Source organism: Gracilinanus agilis, chromosome 5, assembly GCF_016433145.1.
Source record: "Gracilinanus agilis isolate LMUSP501 chromosome 5, AgileGrace, whole genome shotgun sequence".
NCBI classification, from domain to species: domain Eukaryota; kingdom Metazoa; phylum Chordata; class Mammalia; order Didelphimorphia; family Didelphidae; genus Gracilinanus; species Gracilinanus agilis.
The window spans coordinates 115,686,133-115,701,581 of record NC_058134.1 but is presented as its reverse complement, the minus strand read 5'-3'; the positions used below and the strand labels follow the sequence as shown (position 1 = coordinate 115,701,581).

The 15,449-nt window shown below is 35.6% G+C and overlaps 1 protein-coding gene across 1 annotated transcript in view; it reads left to right on the top strand.

Moving 5' to 3' along the window:
• Positions 1 to 15,449, top strand: part of NUP205 (nucleoporin 205) — a 100,763-nt gene that overhangs the window by 44,457 nt on the left and 40,857 nt on the right. The window contains exons 24-31 of the mRNA XM_044677625.1: positions 1,479 to 1,628; positions 2,648 to 2,719; positions 3,869 to 4,026; positions 5,304 to 5,384; positions 7,111 to 7,302; positions 7,642 to 7,924; positions 8,019 to 8,117; positions 15,213 to 15,361. Coding sequence (XP_044533560.1) covers positions 1,479 to 1,628; positions 2,648 to 2,719; positions 3,869 to 4,026; positions 5,304 to 5,384; positions 7,111 to 7,302; positions 7,642 to 7,924; positions 8,019 to 8,117; positions 15,213 to 15,361 — 1,184 coding nt within the window. The remainder of the gene's footprint in view (positions 1 to 1,478; positions 1,629 to 2,647; positions 2,720 to 3,868; positions 4,027 to 5,303; positions 5,385 to 7,110; positions 7,303 to 7,641; positions 7,925 to 8,018; positions 8,118 to 15,212; positions 15,362 to 15,449) is intronic.

Here is a 15,449-nt window from a genome sequence, read left to right as displayed (position 1 = left end):
TTTATACATTGTTTCCCCATTAGAATTTTAATTTCTGTAGGGCAACAGCAAGTTTTTTTTTCCCCTATGTATCCCTAGTTCTTGCACAGTGCTTGGCTTGTGTTAATTACAAGTGCTTGTTGATTTACTGGCTGCCAGATAGCTGAAGGTCTATCTTTTTGCCCAGTTTAGTTTACCTGTATTTTATGTCTCTGTATTAGTTTTTATCTCTATTAAACTCATTAATAATAAACACATTGTTGCATAATGGATAGAGATCTAACCTGGAATAAGAAGATCTGGTTTTTGTCTCTAATACATATTGGATAGATGACCCTGAGCAAGCCACAACTTCTCAATGTTCCCAACTCTTTAAAAAACCCTGTTATCTTCTTAGTATCAGTTCTGAGACAGAAGAGTGTCAAGTTCTGTGCAATTGGAGTTAATTGACTTGCTCAGGCTCACACAGCTAGGAATTGTTTGAGGCCAAATTTAAACCCTTGTCCTCCCAACTCCAGGCCTGGCTCTCTTTATCCACTGTGTTATCTCTACCTGTCTTCTGTCCCACAACTCACTTTTTCCCCCTCCAAACCCTTATATTCTGTCTTAGAATCAATACTATGTATTTGTTCTATAGCAAAAGAGCAGTAAGGACTAGGAAATGGAGGTTAAGTGACTTGCCCAGGGTCACACAGGTAGAAAGTATCCAGATTTGGACCCAGGACCTCCCGTCTCCAAACCTAGCTCTCTACCCACTGAGCCACCTAGCTGACCTCCAAACTCACTTTTAAGATTACTAGTTGAAGAGCAATTGTTGATCTGCATTGGAATTCCCGTGCTAGTGAAATCACAGGTCAGGAAAAAAATAAATAAAAACAGAAATAACAATAACCTGTGCTTACATTGTGTTTTAAAATTTGCAAAACACTTTTGTACACATTATCTCATTAGAGATATAGCAAGCCATAGATAGAATGCTGGAGTTGGAGTCAAAAAGAGCTAGATTTGAATCCTGTATTAAACTTATACTATCGGTATTGCTTTGGGCAAATAAATCCCTTACTAATGTTTCTTCAATTTCCATTGCTTCAATTATAAGATGGTGATAATAATTGGGCCTACCTCATATTATAGTGAGGATCAGAGAGATAATATCTAAAGCATTTTGGAAACCTTAAGGTGACAAAAATGTGAGTTGTTAAAATCTTCACAGTAACCCTATGAGGCAAGTATTATAAATATCTTATTTAAGGAGAAGGACAAAGGATCAGAGATTCTCACTTGCTTGCTACATACAACTAACAATATCTAAAATATGATTCATACTTGTTTCTTCTGAAACAAAACCCAGGGCACTTTCCAGTACCCCATGTTGATTTATTAAATTGTTTTTATCATTATGCTGAGAAAACATTTCCCCTTATATTTTTCATTATTTTGTTTTTTTCATGTGAAAATTCCTATATTCCCTTTTACCCATTCATGTGTTTGACTTCTAGAGTATGAAATATCCATGCTGAACCAAATGTCATGGCTTATGAAGACTGCCTCAATAGAATTAAGAGTAACTTCTCTTAATCGCCAGCGCTCTCATACTCAGAGACTACTGCACTTGTTGCTAGATGACATGCCAGTCAAACCTTACTCAGGTGAATTATGAATATTAGAGTTTGTTTTATTGTATTGTTAAGTGTATATTGGAGGGTGTGTTATTTGCATTTTCCATTTATAGACACTTTAAGGTAGGTTATAGGATTTTAGTTTTAGTTTTAAATGTTTTTAAAATATTTATTAATCATTCATCATGTGCTATGTGTATACAGTGATCCTTCACCTATCACAGGAGTTATGTTACAGAGACCCTTGTGATAGGTGAAAATCCATGAAGTATAGTCACTGAGCCAATCAGCACCCAGGATACAGAACACAGCACTTGGTTGGTCGCCTTTCAGTTCATCAGCCAATAGTGTGCCATGTACAATTTCACACTGGCAAACTTGTGCAAGCGGTAGTGGCTTACTGCATTTCCATTGTGTACAGTACGGTATTCATCCACAAAATCCCTCAATATAGAGAAAACTCTGTGATATAGAATTAAATATATATATTAAAAAAAACCCCACAATATAGTGAAACTGTGATAAGTGAACTGTGATATGGTGAAAGATGACTGCATACCACTTGTACAAGGCCCCCTCTACTGGAGGCTTAGATTAAGAACTATGGCTGCGTACTTTGCGTTTGTGATACTTGTATTGATATCACATTTAAAAATATTGATTAGATATAAACACTACTTCTTTGGCTAGATTTGATCTTATCCTTCTTATTTCTGTCTTTCTTTTGAATTTTCAAATAGCTCCTTTGGAGAAGAGTAATGGTTAGAGAGTGAGATGTGGGAAGTGACAGTTCTTAATCACTAAAACAAATAACTGGCCTTTATGTTTATGCTGTTTCTTTATAAATGGCCAATGACATTTTATGTGACTATGAAATTTACACATATATGTATATGAATTTATTTCAGTAGTAATTTTTTTAACTATCTCTTGGAGTTTACCTTGAAATGAAAGACTATCTTTGATGATTAGTCCATTTAGCATTGTTATTGAAGTAGTATATTTTTGAAATTTTTGTATTTTTTCTTCCTTTTCTAATCTTGTAGCAGATGGCGAAGGAGGAATAGAAGATGAAAATAGGTCTGTCAGTGGCTTCCTTCACTTTGATACTGCCACAAAAGGTAAAGCCCTTTTGAATTTTTAAAGATAATTTATTTTCTAATCAGGTTCTTTTCTAGAGCCATTTCAATAAGCTAATGGAAGGATTTTTCTTAGAGGGAACAGATAAGTTATACAAAAGGGTTATCATCTAAATTTAATAGTAATTTGAAGTTTTCAGATAGAAGGAAATGAGATGGTAAAAGTAAAAGAAAATATGAAAGATTGAAATAGAAATTTAATTTAAAACCTTTAGCATCACACAGTCTTAAGCCTATCCATTAAATGTTTATGTATCCAGCCATTGCCCATAAACTAAAAGAAAACTTTTTGTTGTAACAAGTACTATGGGCTTGACAAAAATGTTAGTGTCATCATAGCTTCCTTTTGGGCAGTTGATGCATAGTTGACATTGACATTGGCAGCAAGAAAGCAGAACATCTAAATGTGCTGGTTCTAACAGAAGTAATAAGAAAGCCTAGCCTGGGTTTCAGAGAGTCTAGTGAGTTAAAATAGATAGTGACAGGAAAAATTACTGGGTAGTGGGAAAAGGCAGAAGTATCATAGTGGGCATTATACATTTAGGGAGATTTATAGCAATGCATACAAGTACATAAGACAATAGAAGAGTAGTTAGCAAGGATTGAGAATGCTAGAATGCTGAGAATTCTGGAACCTTGAATGTTGCAAATTCATGTCCAGTTTGAATGTAATGTATATGATGACTTGGAAAGTGTGAGTCTATTGCCTGCTTATCCATGGGGTGATACATATTGGAGGAAAGGCAGAAATCTCTGTCAGGTATTACAGCCATGATAAACTGAAAAGTTTTGAACATGGGGAGGTATCTACTGTCAGACTGGAATTTACTCAGGAGTTTAAGCTAGTAGTAGAAAGAAGCCCTACAAGACTCATACTGTACCTATTCATACTGGAAGGAGCAGATGAGGGCCATGTAGCTTGCCCTCTTAACCTTCAAATGTCTAATACTTCCTGGCAGCCAACTCCTTAGACATACCCAAGCTTATCATTGGCAAATTGTTTAGATATGTTTTAGACTTGGAGAGACTCTTGTTGATTAAGCTCTTATAAAAATAACCTTTTTAAATAAAGATTTCATGTAGTTGAACTTTTTTCTTGACCAAAACTGACTTTTTATTTATCTTTCCTAGTACGTCGAAAAATATTAAGTATTTTGGATTCAATTGACTTTAGCCAGGAGATTCCTGAGCCTTTGCAATTGGATTTCTTTGATCGTGCTCAGATTGAACAAGTCATTGCCAACTGTGAACATAAGAATTTGAGGGGGCAGACAGTTTGCAATGTCAAGGTAAGTGATGTTTTAAATTAGCTACCATGTCAAAGTGGTTTGATGTATGACTTTTTTCCACTGATTAAATTGATCGTGCAGAAGTTTCTCTGACTCCACTTTCCATGTGTAAACTGGCTCTGTAGAGTGTTGTGTGCCTTCTTCCCTTTCCCCAAATACCTCCTCATATCTTTCTTCATAGCAGTTGATCTACCCAACTAGAATTGTGAAGTGATTGGAAGCTGTTTGTCATCCATAGGCAGAAGTTCTGCTGTAATATTTTTTAACCATTTATTAATATTTATTTTTAACATGGTTACATGATTCATGCTCCTACTTTCCCCTTCATCCCCGCACTCCCCCCACCCATGGCTGATGCACATTTCGACTGGTTTTAACATATGTCATTGATCAAGACCTATTTCCAAATTGTTGATAGTTGCATTGGTGTGGTAGTTTCGAGTCTACATCCCCAATCATGTCCGCCTCAACCCATGTGTTCAAGCAGTTGTTTCTCTTCTGCTTCCACTCCTGCAGTTCCTCCTCTGAATGTAGGTAGCGTTCTTTACCATAAATCCCTCAGAGCTGTCCTGTGTCATTGCATTGCTGCTGGTACAGAGGTCCATTACATTCGATTTTACCACAGTATATCAGTCTCTGTGTACAATGTTCTTCTGGCTCTGCTCCTTTCGCTCTGCATCAATTCCTGGAGGTCTCTCCAGTTCGCCTGGAACTCCTCCAGTTTATTATTCCTTTGAGCACAATAGTATTCCACCACCAGCATATACCACAGTTTGTTCAGCCATTCCCCAATTGAAGGACATACCCTCCTTTTCCAGTTTTTTGCCACCACAAAAAGTGCAGCTATAAATATTTTCGTACAAGTTCTGCTGTGATATTAATAAGGTCTGAAGGACCTTGTCACCAATAGCATGCCACAGAGAAAGCTTGGAGCCACTCTGCCTCATAAATGTCTCACTATTTACTGTCTTGAAATTGTATATACTAACACTTTGTCAGAATATATATATATATAAGAGAGAGAGAGAGTGAGAGAGTGAGAATGAGTGTATGTGAGTATTAGTTAGTTAGTTGGTTACTGCCTTGCTCCCTAGTAGAAAATCATGTCCTTAAAGGTAAGGATTGCCTTGTTTTCATCACTCAGCACACTAGAAATATTTTGCCATAGGTGCTTTTGGAACTGAATTAGAGCAGTTCCTGGTCATTGTTCAGCTGATTCTAAGTTATCCATGTTTCAAAGCAGTAATTTTGCTTCTCTCTCTTTCCAAAATTTCTAGCTTCTGCACAGGGTTCTTGTGGCAGAAGTAAATGCACTTCAGGGTATGGCAGCTATAGGCCAGAGACCTTTGCTTATGGAGGTAAGACCTAAAACTTAAATTTTAAGTTATTTTTTCTTAAATATTGTGAAGTTTGGGTGAGGAGAAGAAAAAAAAGGAGTTAAAGAGGGCATTTAAATAGGAAGGTTAATTTAATTTTTAATAGATAATTTTTCAAGTGAAAAACTTAGAGGTGGGGGTTCACTTTCATAGTGTTTGATAAGTAGTAAAAATATTCCATGGAATAGTATTATATAGACATGAATATTAGCTAGAAAGTTAAATAATTTAAAAAGTAAGAAATTTTTAGTGGGAACTAGAGATCTGAAGCTATGTCTATATACACACATATACATAGATACATATTTATAAAATATAATTTTATTTTAAACTCTTACTTTCTGTCTTAGCATGTTGGTTCCAAGGCAGGAGTCATAAGGGCTAGCAAATAGGGTTAAGTGACTTGTCTTGGGTCATACAGCTAGGAAATGTCTGAGTTTGTTTGAACACAGGACTTCCTGAATCTAGGCCTGGCTCTCTGTTCTCTTAGCCACTTAACTGTCCTTGAAGGTATATTCTTCATGAGTTTTGGTGGCGTTGGTGATGATACCATTAGGATGTTTGCTGTTATTTAAGTAAAGGTCCTATTTCTATAGCCCAGAAAATAAGATTACTTTTTTAAACATGGATATTCAGTTGACTTTATTTACTAAACAGGGGGCAGCTGAGTGGCTCAGTGGATTGAGAGCCAAGCCTAGAGATGGGAGGTCTTAGGTTTAAATCTGGCTGCAGACACTTCCTAGCTGTGTGACCCTGGGCAAGTCACTTAATCCCCACTGCGTAGCCCTTAACTGCTCTTAACTGCCTTAGAGCCAATAAACAATATTGATTCCAAGATGGAAGGTAAGGGTTTAAAAAAAAAAGAGTAAAGTTAAAGCACAAAAGTGTTTCTAGTTAAATGACCACTTAACTAGTTAAAAAGGTTAAATTGTCAAAGGTATTGCTTTGATCTTTAAGTTTCTAATCAGTAAGTTGAATTTTAAACTTATGTCTAATATACTAGAGTAAATAATATGTATCTGGTTTCTGACAGGATATAGATCAAGGGTTGACCTTTCTGAAGTGCCATGCTAAGTCTTCATTCATTCATTCCTTAATAAAAAGGGTGAGGGAAAAGATGGTGGTGGTGATGGTGGTGGAGATGGTGTGATTCTCCTTCACAAGCAGGCAAGATGAGAATTTGGTAGTAGTTGCACTCATGAAAAGCCATTTCAAAAGGCTCACTCAAAACTCATTTGCCCAGAAAAGGGACAGATGTGAAAAATCATAGGCTTCTCAGAAGTCTTGTTACTTAGGAGAAGGAGGGAGGATGGAACTATGTCTTTTTTTTATGCAATGCCTTATAAACTCCTTTCTCCATAACCCTGGCTACTATGCCATGAGAAACCACCTCATATGTCACCTTTTCTATATGTGATATATTTTGCTGGCCAGTGGTATAAGTAGTATTTTTTTTAGGAAATGAGTATTAAAAAATTGCCTGTGGTCTTAGTGTCTGGTTTAATCTCCATAGGCAAACTTTCTTTTTAAAAATTGATTATTGGAGTTAGGCAGGTGGGGAAGAAGGGAGAAGAAAGGCACTTGGATGATAATGCCCTTACTTTCTTCTATATAGCTAGTCTAATCAATTTTGACACTAGTGGATCCTAGGGCCTATTTAGTTGGACTCTGTGTTTACATACTAAACTTTCAACTTTTGGATCTTCAGGAAATCAGCACTATTCTACAATATGTTGTGGGAAGAAACAAATTATTACAGTGCCTTCATGCAAAACGGCATGCACTAGAATCATGGAGACAGTTGGTAGAAATTATACTGACTGCTTGTCCCCAGGACCTCATACAGGCAGAGGATAGGCAACTGATTATTCGTGACCTCTTACAAGACATACATGATAAGGTAATACGTCTCCTAAATCACTAAATTACCCCTTTTTTTTCAGGTATTGTTATAAATAAATGCTCTTAACTTGATTTTATTATAGGATGTGGCACATTACTTGTTCAAAGAGTTTTCTTTGTGAGGTCAGGTAGAACAGATAGTGCTGGTCTGGATTCTTGGTTTACTATATTATGTTAAAATCTTCTTAGAAGTTACTTTCTTTCCCTGTGAACTGTATGGTTTTATCTTTTTACTTTTGTAGTAGTTAGAAAGTTCATATGCCAATACATAAAGATACTTTGATTACAGTTGAAAATATGAGCCTACTCTTTTTTTTTTCTTCTTTTCCTCTTTAAGATCCTGGATGATGATGCAGCCCAAGAATTAATGCCAGTTGTGGCAGGGGCTGTGTTTACCCTGACAGCTCACTTGAGCCAGTCTGTGCGAACAGAGCAGAAGCAGCCTCAGCCACCGCCTCTCCCTGCTACAGGGCCTGGAGAATCCCAATATGTTCTGATGCTTGATAGTTCTTTTGCCTCAGCATCTTCACTAGAGAGCATGATTGTGGGGTTTGCTTCTATTGGAGATTCCTCACTTCACATCATACTGAAGAAACTTTTAGACTTCATTTTGAAAACAGGTGCTCATACAGATTTTTATGCATAATCTTTAGTATGCCAACTTGCTTATGTTATATACTTAAGGGGCTCTCAAACTCTTCTTTCTCTTACCAGGTGGTGGGTTCCAGCGAGTGAGGACGCACTTGTATGGTTCTTTGCTTTATTATTTACAGATTGCCCAGAGGCCAGATGAACCAGACACTTTAGAAGCAGGTAAAATAATTTAGATTCTTGATTTTTTTTAATCACATTTAAAGTATCATTCATTTTATTTTATTTTTAAATTTTTTTTTAAACTCTTAACTTCTGTGTATTGGCCCATAGGTGGAAGAGTGGTAAGGGTGGGCAATGGGGGTCAAGTGACTTTCCCAGGGTCACACAGCTGGGAAGTATCTGAGGTCGGATTTGAACCTAGGACCTCCTGTCTCTAGGCCTGACTCTCAATCCACTGAGCTACCCAGCTGCCCCGAGATTCTTAATTTTTTAAAAAAGAATAATGATTTCTTAACTGTATCTTTGAGTATATTACAACATTTAGTGCAAATTTCAAGTGGTATCATAATTTTTAGAAAGGCAGTATAATAATAAAGTGGAAAGAGCACTCACTTGTTGGGGCCAGAAGACTTGTGTTCAGATATCACTCTACCACTTTTGCTCTGCATGACTTTAATCAAGGCATCTTGATCTCTGGCCTTCCCTATCCTCATCTGCAAAATAAAGGCATTGGACTAGATACTACATTCCAGCCCTGAGTCATTAGAATCCTAACTGGTCTCCAAAAACATATTAAAACTCAGTAAAGCAAAATTAGGCTGTTTTATAGTACCAATATAATGGATAGTAATAGCCTATGCTAGAACCACCATGATATTTATTAAATTGACCAGAATTGGTTTCTGGTATTTCAGTGCTTTTCTTGTGTTTTTTTTTTTAATTTTAAATTTTAAAATTTAAATTAATTTTTTTATCTTTGAAATTTTTATTTAATTAATTTAGGATATTTTCCCGTGGTTACAAGATTCATGTTCTTTCTTTCACCTCTCCCTACCCCCTTCCCATAGCTAATGTGCAATTCTACATGTGTCATTGATCAAGACCTATTTCCATACTATTGCTATTTGCACTAGGGTGATGGTTTAGAGTCAGTATCCCCAGTCATTTCCCCATCAACCCATGTGATCAAGCAGTTGTTTTTCTTCTGTTTCCACTCCATTCCTCCAGTTTATTATTCCTTTGAGCACAATAGTATTCCATCACCAACAGATACCACAATCTGTTCAGCCATTCCTCAACTGAAGGACATCCCCTCATTTTCCAATTTTTTGCCATCACAAAGAGCATGTTTGCCTTTCTTTTACAATAAATATTTTTCAAGTATTCAGAAAGGACAGTTTTTTTGAAACCCATTTTTTATATAGCACTTAAGTTATTGTGTGCCATATGAATAATGAAACATATGCCAGGCAACTTGTGGTTTTTAACCAAATAATAGATGGGTACATGAGAAAGACAATTATTCCACATTATTTTTGTTCTGTTTTGGTACTTTAAGAGGTTATATGACTTATTCATGTTTGTACTTCCTTTTTCAATGCCATATGCTGTCGTGGTCAAAAATGCCACTGCTTCGTGAATAACCTTTGGGTTAGTCTCTGTTTAGCCCATGTTCATCAGATGCATAGTGCATTTCTGGGCTTTTACTAAGAACATTTCTGAGTTTGTAGGCCCAGTCAGCTTGCATTCTACTAATAATTACAGATATCCTTGGAAAACCCAGGGGTTATTATCTTCATACTACCTTCACAGTGAAGTCTGGAAAGCAAGCATTTATTAAGTGCCTATAGCAGGGGTCGGCAACCTTTTTGGCCGTGAGAGCCATAAACGCCACATTTTTAATTTCGTGAGAGCCGTACAGTGCTCACAGTGCGCTCCTGTAACAGCGCCTGAAAAAAAATTGACTTTATGGCTCCTGCAGAAAGAGCCATATCTGGCCCTCAAAAGAGCCAGATATGGCTCAAGAGCCATACGTTGCCGACCCCTATGCTAGATCCTATGTCAAAGTGTGAGTTATACAAAAAAGTATGAAATTAGAAGCTCAGATACTTAGATTAAAGGGTTGGAAAAGACCTCATAGAGTCAACTAGTCTAGACACCTTAGATGAGGAAACGGAGGTCAGAAAATTAAGCGATTTGCTCCGAGTTCCACAGGTACATGTGGTAGAGGTGGGTTTGAACTGGGCTTGCAACTCTTAAATCTAAATTATTTCCATAGTTTAATGCATCCTCTGTAGTGACTCTTATGGTTATTAAAAAGGGTAGAAATGTCACAGCAGATGGATAATACTTGCTGAAGTTTCCTATGAGATGGTCCAAAGAGCGTCTTTAAAATGATTTGTATTTTTCATAGATACACTTCAACACTTAAATGATCTGTGATTTTCCTTGTTGTGGATTCTTCTTCCACTGACAGAACCAAGCTATCTCTACCCTGATAGACAATTTTTGAGAGGTGACAGGCCCCAAAAGATTTCTCTACAAGGCCAGTGTAGTCAGGAGCACTTAGCTAGGATCATCTTTTGGATAGTAGACATACAAGTCTATTGCTAGACCTGTACTTTTCCACTTTGGTAGGACTTTTCCAGGGTTTTGCCCTCTTTAGAGAATCTTTGGCTAATTCTGTGCTATAATTTGGCATTAGAGAAGTGCTTTTCTCCCAGAAGTAATAGTAGAAACACTGTATTCCTATTGTCCCATATTTTCCTTTCTGTTACTGTTTAACAGAATTAAAGTTAATTTCTTTAAAGGAAAAAGGATTATCACAGTAATGGAAAACTGCTTTTCTCCAACCTGTGGGATTGAATTAAAGTATAGTCAGTCACCAGTTAACGCCCTTATATTACCCACCAGCTTGCTAATTCAAGGGCATTTTTTAAATGCCATTCATTTAAGTGGTAGCAATAATGGAAGAGCTGTTAAAGAGAAGATATCTTGTTTCTTAATTTTGAATGTTGTATTTTTAGGGTAATTACATCCCTTTTCAGGGGCTTTTTTACTCTCTGCCTTAAGACTTTATAATTATTGTGATTTGTTTTTAAAACTAGTGCTCTTATGAACCATATATAAATATATCATAGTTATGTGTTTAATTAGTTCCAGTGATCAGAAATAAAAATTTTTGTTATGAAAATAAAGAGGACAAAAACAGAAGTTGAGCATAAGACATGGAACAATAATGTTGCATTATCTCAAATGTGAGTTTTTATGATTATTAATAGATGGTGATATATATGTGTGTGTGTGTGTGTGTGTGTACACACACCCCAATGATTTTTTAAAGCTTCCAATTTTGAGACAGTTACTCTAGGTCTTCTGCTTACGTTGTTTTTGTTTTTGTTAAATTCATATAAAAAACCTTTTCTTCTTATCATTGGAACTAATTCATCATTTAATTAATTTATTTAACTTATACCTTATTTAACAACTGGTAGTGCAGTAAATGGAATGCTGGGTCTGGAGTCAAGAAATCTTAAGTTCAACTCTAACCTGAGACACATACTAGCTGTATAGCCTTGGGCAAATCCCTTAACTCTATTTTTCTCAGTTTTCTCAGCTATAAAAAGGGGATAATAACAGCACCTCGCAGTTGGATTGTGAATATCAAATGAGAAAATAATTTTTTTAAAAAAGTACTTAATTCAATGCTTGGTACATAGCAGTAGAAAAAGCTGTATACTTATTTCCTTCCCTTTCTCCTTGTTCAGCACCTTTTTACTTTATTATTTTAGTTTATTTTACAGGAACCACATAGAACAAATATTAATTTTAATATATGGAAAAATATAAAGTATTGAAAGATAAAGTGGGATTGAAGGGTTCACAGTTAGTTAATAACGAGTTGGGAGTCAAAGTCAGCTCTTCTGACACTTAGTGTCCTGATCTGCTTTGGATCACAATGTCTAGCATTCTAGAATTCACTATGATATTGAGACCTCTATATAGTGGTCTGCTTAATGAACTATTTCCCTTTCTTTTAAATCTAGGGGACTCCATGTCATTGATATAACCTTATCAGTAGAACATTTTGTAATTTCAAAAATGTATATAGCATTCATATAAATACTTTTTAGGCTATTTTAATGCTAGCCATTGACTTTTACATTTCTTTAGCATAGTTTTCATTGGCTTTACTCTCCGGAATTTCCAGTTCTCTTCATTTTTTTCTCTTACTCTTTCCTTTGAATCAGTTACCAGTGAAATAAAATTAGATACAATATGTGAATTATTAACTGACACTTTATATTTCTTTTCGTTGTTTTCAATTTCTCATTAGTGTAAGAGTTAAAAAAACTAGATATTTAAGGTATGGTCACTAGAAATCGATTAACTCGATTTCAAAATAAAATAGACCCAAGTCAGGATGACTTTATGGTGATTTATTTACAGTTAGGAAGGTTGAAGGTAGGGAAATTGAGAGAGAGAAACTCTGGCCCGGACCAGAGGCCTGAACCAGGTAAGAATTTAGAGGCCACAGCAGAGGGGCACAGAGTGTGAATTAAACAAGGCTTCTATCCACAATGCCTCCTCCAATAAGAGAGGCCTCCTTAAGGCTAGAGCCTCCAGAAAAGCCTAGGGAAGAGAAAGAGTCAACCTAACTTAGCCACGTGACAATTCAAAGGGAAGCAGTCTGAGGTCTCACTAGAGATCCTTCAACCCCAAATTCAAAGTGCCAACTGCCTACACAGGAAGTTAACATCATATTTAAAAGATAGCATCTTTCATCATTTCCTGCATCCACCTCCAATTTCAAGTGGACAAATGGTAGCCTCAACACTGTTTTGGATTGCCCAAAGGGCAGTCCCTTGTTTTTGATTTGTTACTTACTATCACTGTGGGTAACAGACCTTCCCCTCCCCACTTAATTCTAAGTTGGGTGGAGTGACATTATTTCTGATGGCTAGAGTCTAAACAATGAATGAGGATGAGCTAATTCCATATAAACATTAGTGTTAGGAACACTAAATTTATTCTTCTGAGAAAATTTTAATCCTGTTTTCAAATGGCATCAAAAATCTCAATATTTTTGAAAGGTTTTATTTTTATTTATATTTAACATAAAAAAAACTGTTATAGGAAATTAAGGTAGCAGTGATATGCAAAATAGAGTGACAGACAGAGATTTATGTAAAAGAAAACAATTTGAGACTGTGATAGTGATCTGTGAATTTACCCTTTTTTCTTTTCTTTTTTATACTCTGAATTTAATGAACACTAAGATAATTCCATATTCAGTATAGGAGCAGGAAAATAAGATCATATTTGAAACTTGACTGTTCTGAATAGATGGCCTTTCAAAAAATATAATAAATTTAGCATGCTCCTTTCAAAACTTCCCATGTTGGGGACAGCTGGGTGTCTCAGTAGATTGAGAGCTAGACCTAGAGACAGAAGGTCCTAGGTTAAAATCTGGCCCCAGACACTTCCCAGCTGTGTGACCCTGGGCAAGTCACATAATCCCCATTGCCTAGCCCTTACCACTCTTCTGCCTTGGAACCAACACACAGTATTGATTCCAAGACAAAAGGTAAAGGTTTCAAAACAAACAAAAACTTCCCATGCCAATTTACTTTCTTAAAAAGCTTGATGTTTTAAAGAATGGAAAGGGTATGATTTATATTGAACAAAAAGCTTTCAAACAGAAAGTAGTGATGAAATTGAAAGAACTGAATTTGGAAGCTGAGAATCTGGTTTTAAATGATAGTTCTCTCACCTACTACTTTTGTAATTTTGGCTAAATTGCTTTCTTCTCCTTTTTGGGCCTCAATATCTTCATTTGTTGTAAAACAAGAGGTTTGGATTGGAGGATAAAGATAACTCCTAACTCTAAATCTGTGTTTCCACAATAAACTTTGTTACTTCTTTGTTCCCTTGATTGCTATGAATAGATTTCTATTCTGAAAAATCAGTCCCAAATTTTAGGATGATCATCTTTCATGCTTAATGTGATCTTTGAGGCTGTTGGCCAGATATACTTGTTTTCTAGGTAATCACACTAAGAACTTTGGAAAAATCTGTGAATTTGAGTTTCTAACAAATTGTAATTGTCAATCGTATATAGGTAGTTCATAATTTGCTGTAAAATTGTGTTCCAAAAGTTTGTTTCTAGGTTGATTGCTTAGATATTGGAATTCATTTTCCTATAGACATGGTGTTGTAAGTAGCAATTAGTTTTCCATGTTAGCCCATACAACCCAGTGAGTCTATAATGCATTTGAAGTATATTACTAGTATTACTAGTGATTGGTATCTTTTGTAGATATGTGTGTGTATATGTGTGTGTGTGTGTGTGTGTGTGTGTGTGTATATATATATATATATATACTTTGTATATGGAGTCATCATTTTACAGATACAGAAACTGAGACCTAGAGAAATGAATTTCCCTAGAATTACACAGTAATCAAAGATATTACATCTATTGCATTTTCTGTTATATATCATCACTACATAATTGCATTCAGCAGCTCATCTCTCTCTTTACTTAGAGTGGCGCCTCCTTTATTGAACATTAGCTGAAGAAAGGACAGTAATTTATATCAGTTTAAGAAATGTTACATACACAAGTCATCCTTCACATTTTCCAAATTGGGAAACAAAGACCATTTTTTTCTATTGGAAGCTTGGTATTCTGGATTCCAAGTTTACTGATGCCTAATTTCAGAATACAAGGTTTTTGTAAGTTACGCATTGGCTATACAGAAAAAGATAAAAAATGTATTACTTTTGTGAATACTTCAATCAAATATTGCCTAATTGGAAATTGTAATCCCTAGATTATGATACTATTTTGAACTCTAATGCGCCTTCAAATTCTCTTTATAATTCTTTTAAATGTAAAGTTCTAACCAGAAAATTAAAAAAAATTGATTGCAATGATTGTCTTCCCAAAATTGTATATATAACTCATTCTAGGAATGTCAGAAGGGTCTCAAGGAAAAGAGATTCCACAGGACTGGACAAGAGAGAGTTGGGTATATATGTTTGCATGAGAGAGAAGGTAATTAGCAACATGATCTTGGATTGCTAGTTAATATTAGATTCTTCTAAAAATAATTAATATCCTTTTGCTGATTTTGTTATCTCAGGATGCTTATGGGATATGTTGTTCTCTAAAGTTAGTTGCTCTAGAGTCATCGGTTAGGCCTATAAAGTAATGCAAATTTATTTTACATTGCTGTGTAGAAAATATATTCATTAAAAAGCTTTGGGTCTTTGACATATATTTAATTTTTTATTTCTTTGCTGTTTTAGCCAAGAAGACAATGTGGGAACGGCTGACAGCACCTGAAGATGCTTTTAGTAAATTGCAGCGAGAAAACATAGCTATCATTGAGAGTTATGGAGCAGCCCTTATGGAAGTAGTGTGTCGAGATGCCTGTGATGGCCATGAGATTGGAAGAGTAAATTAACTCCTTATTTTTTATCTTAATAAGAAATTCAGTTACTTAGATACAAATATACATCAATTTAAAAATTATTGCAATATGA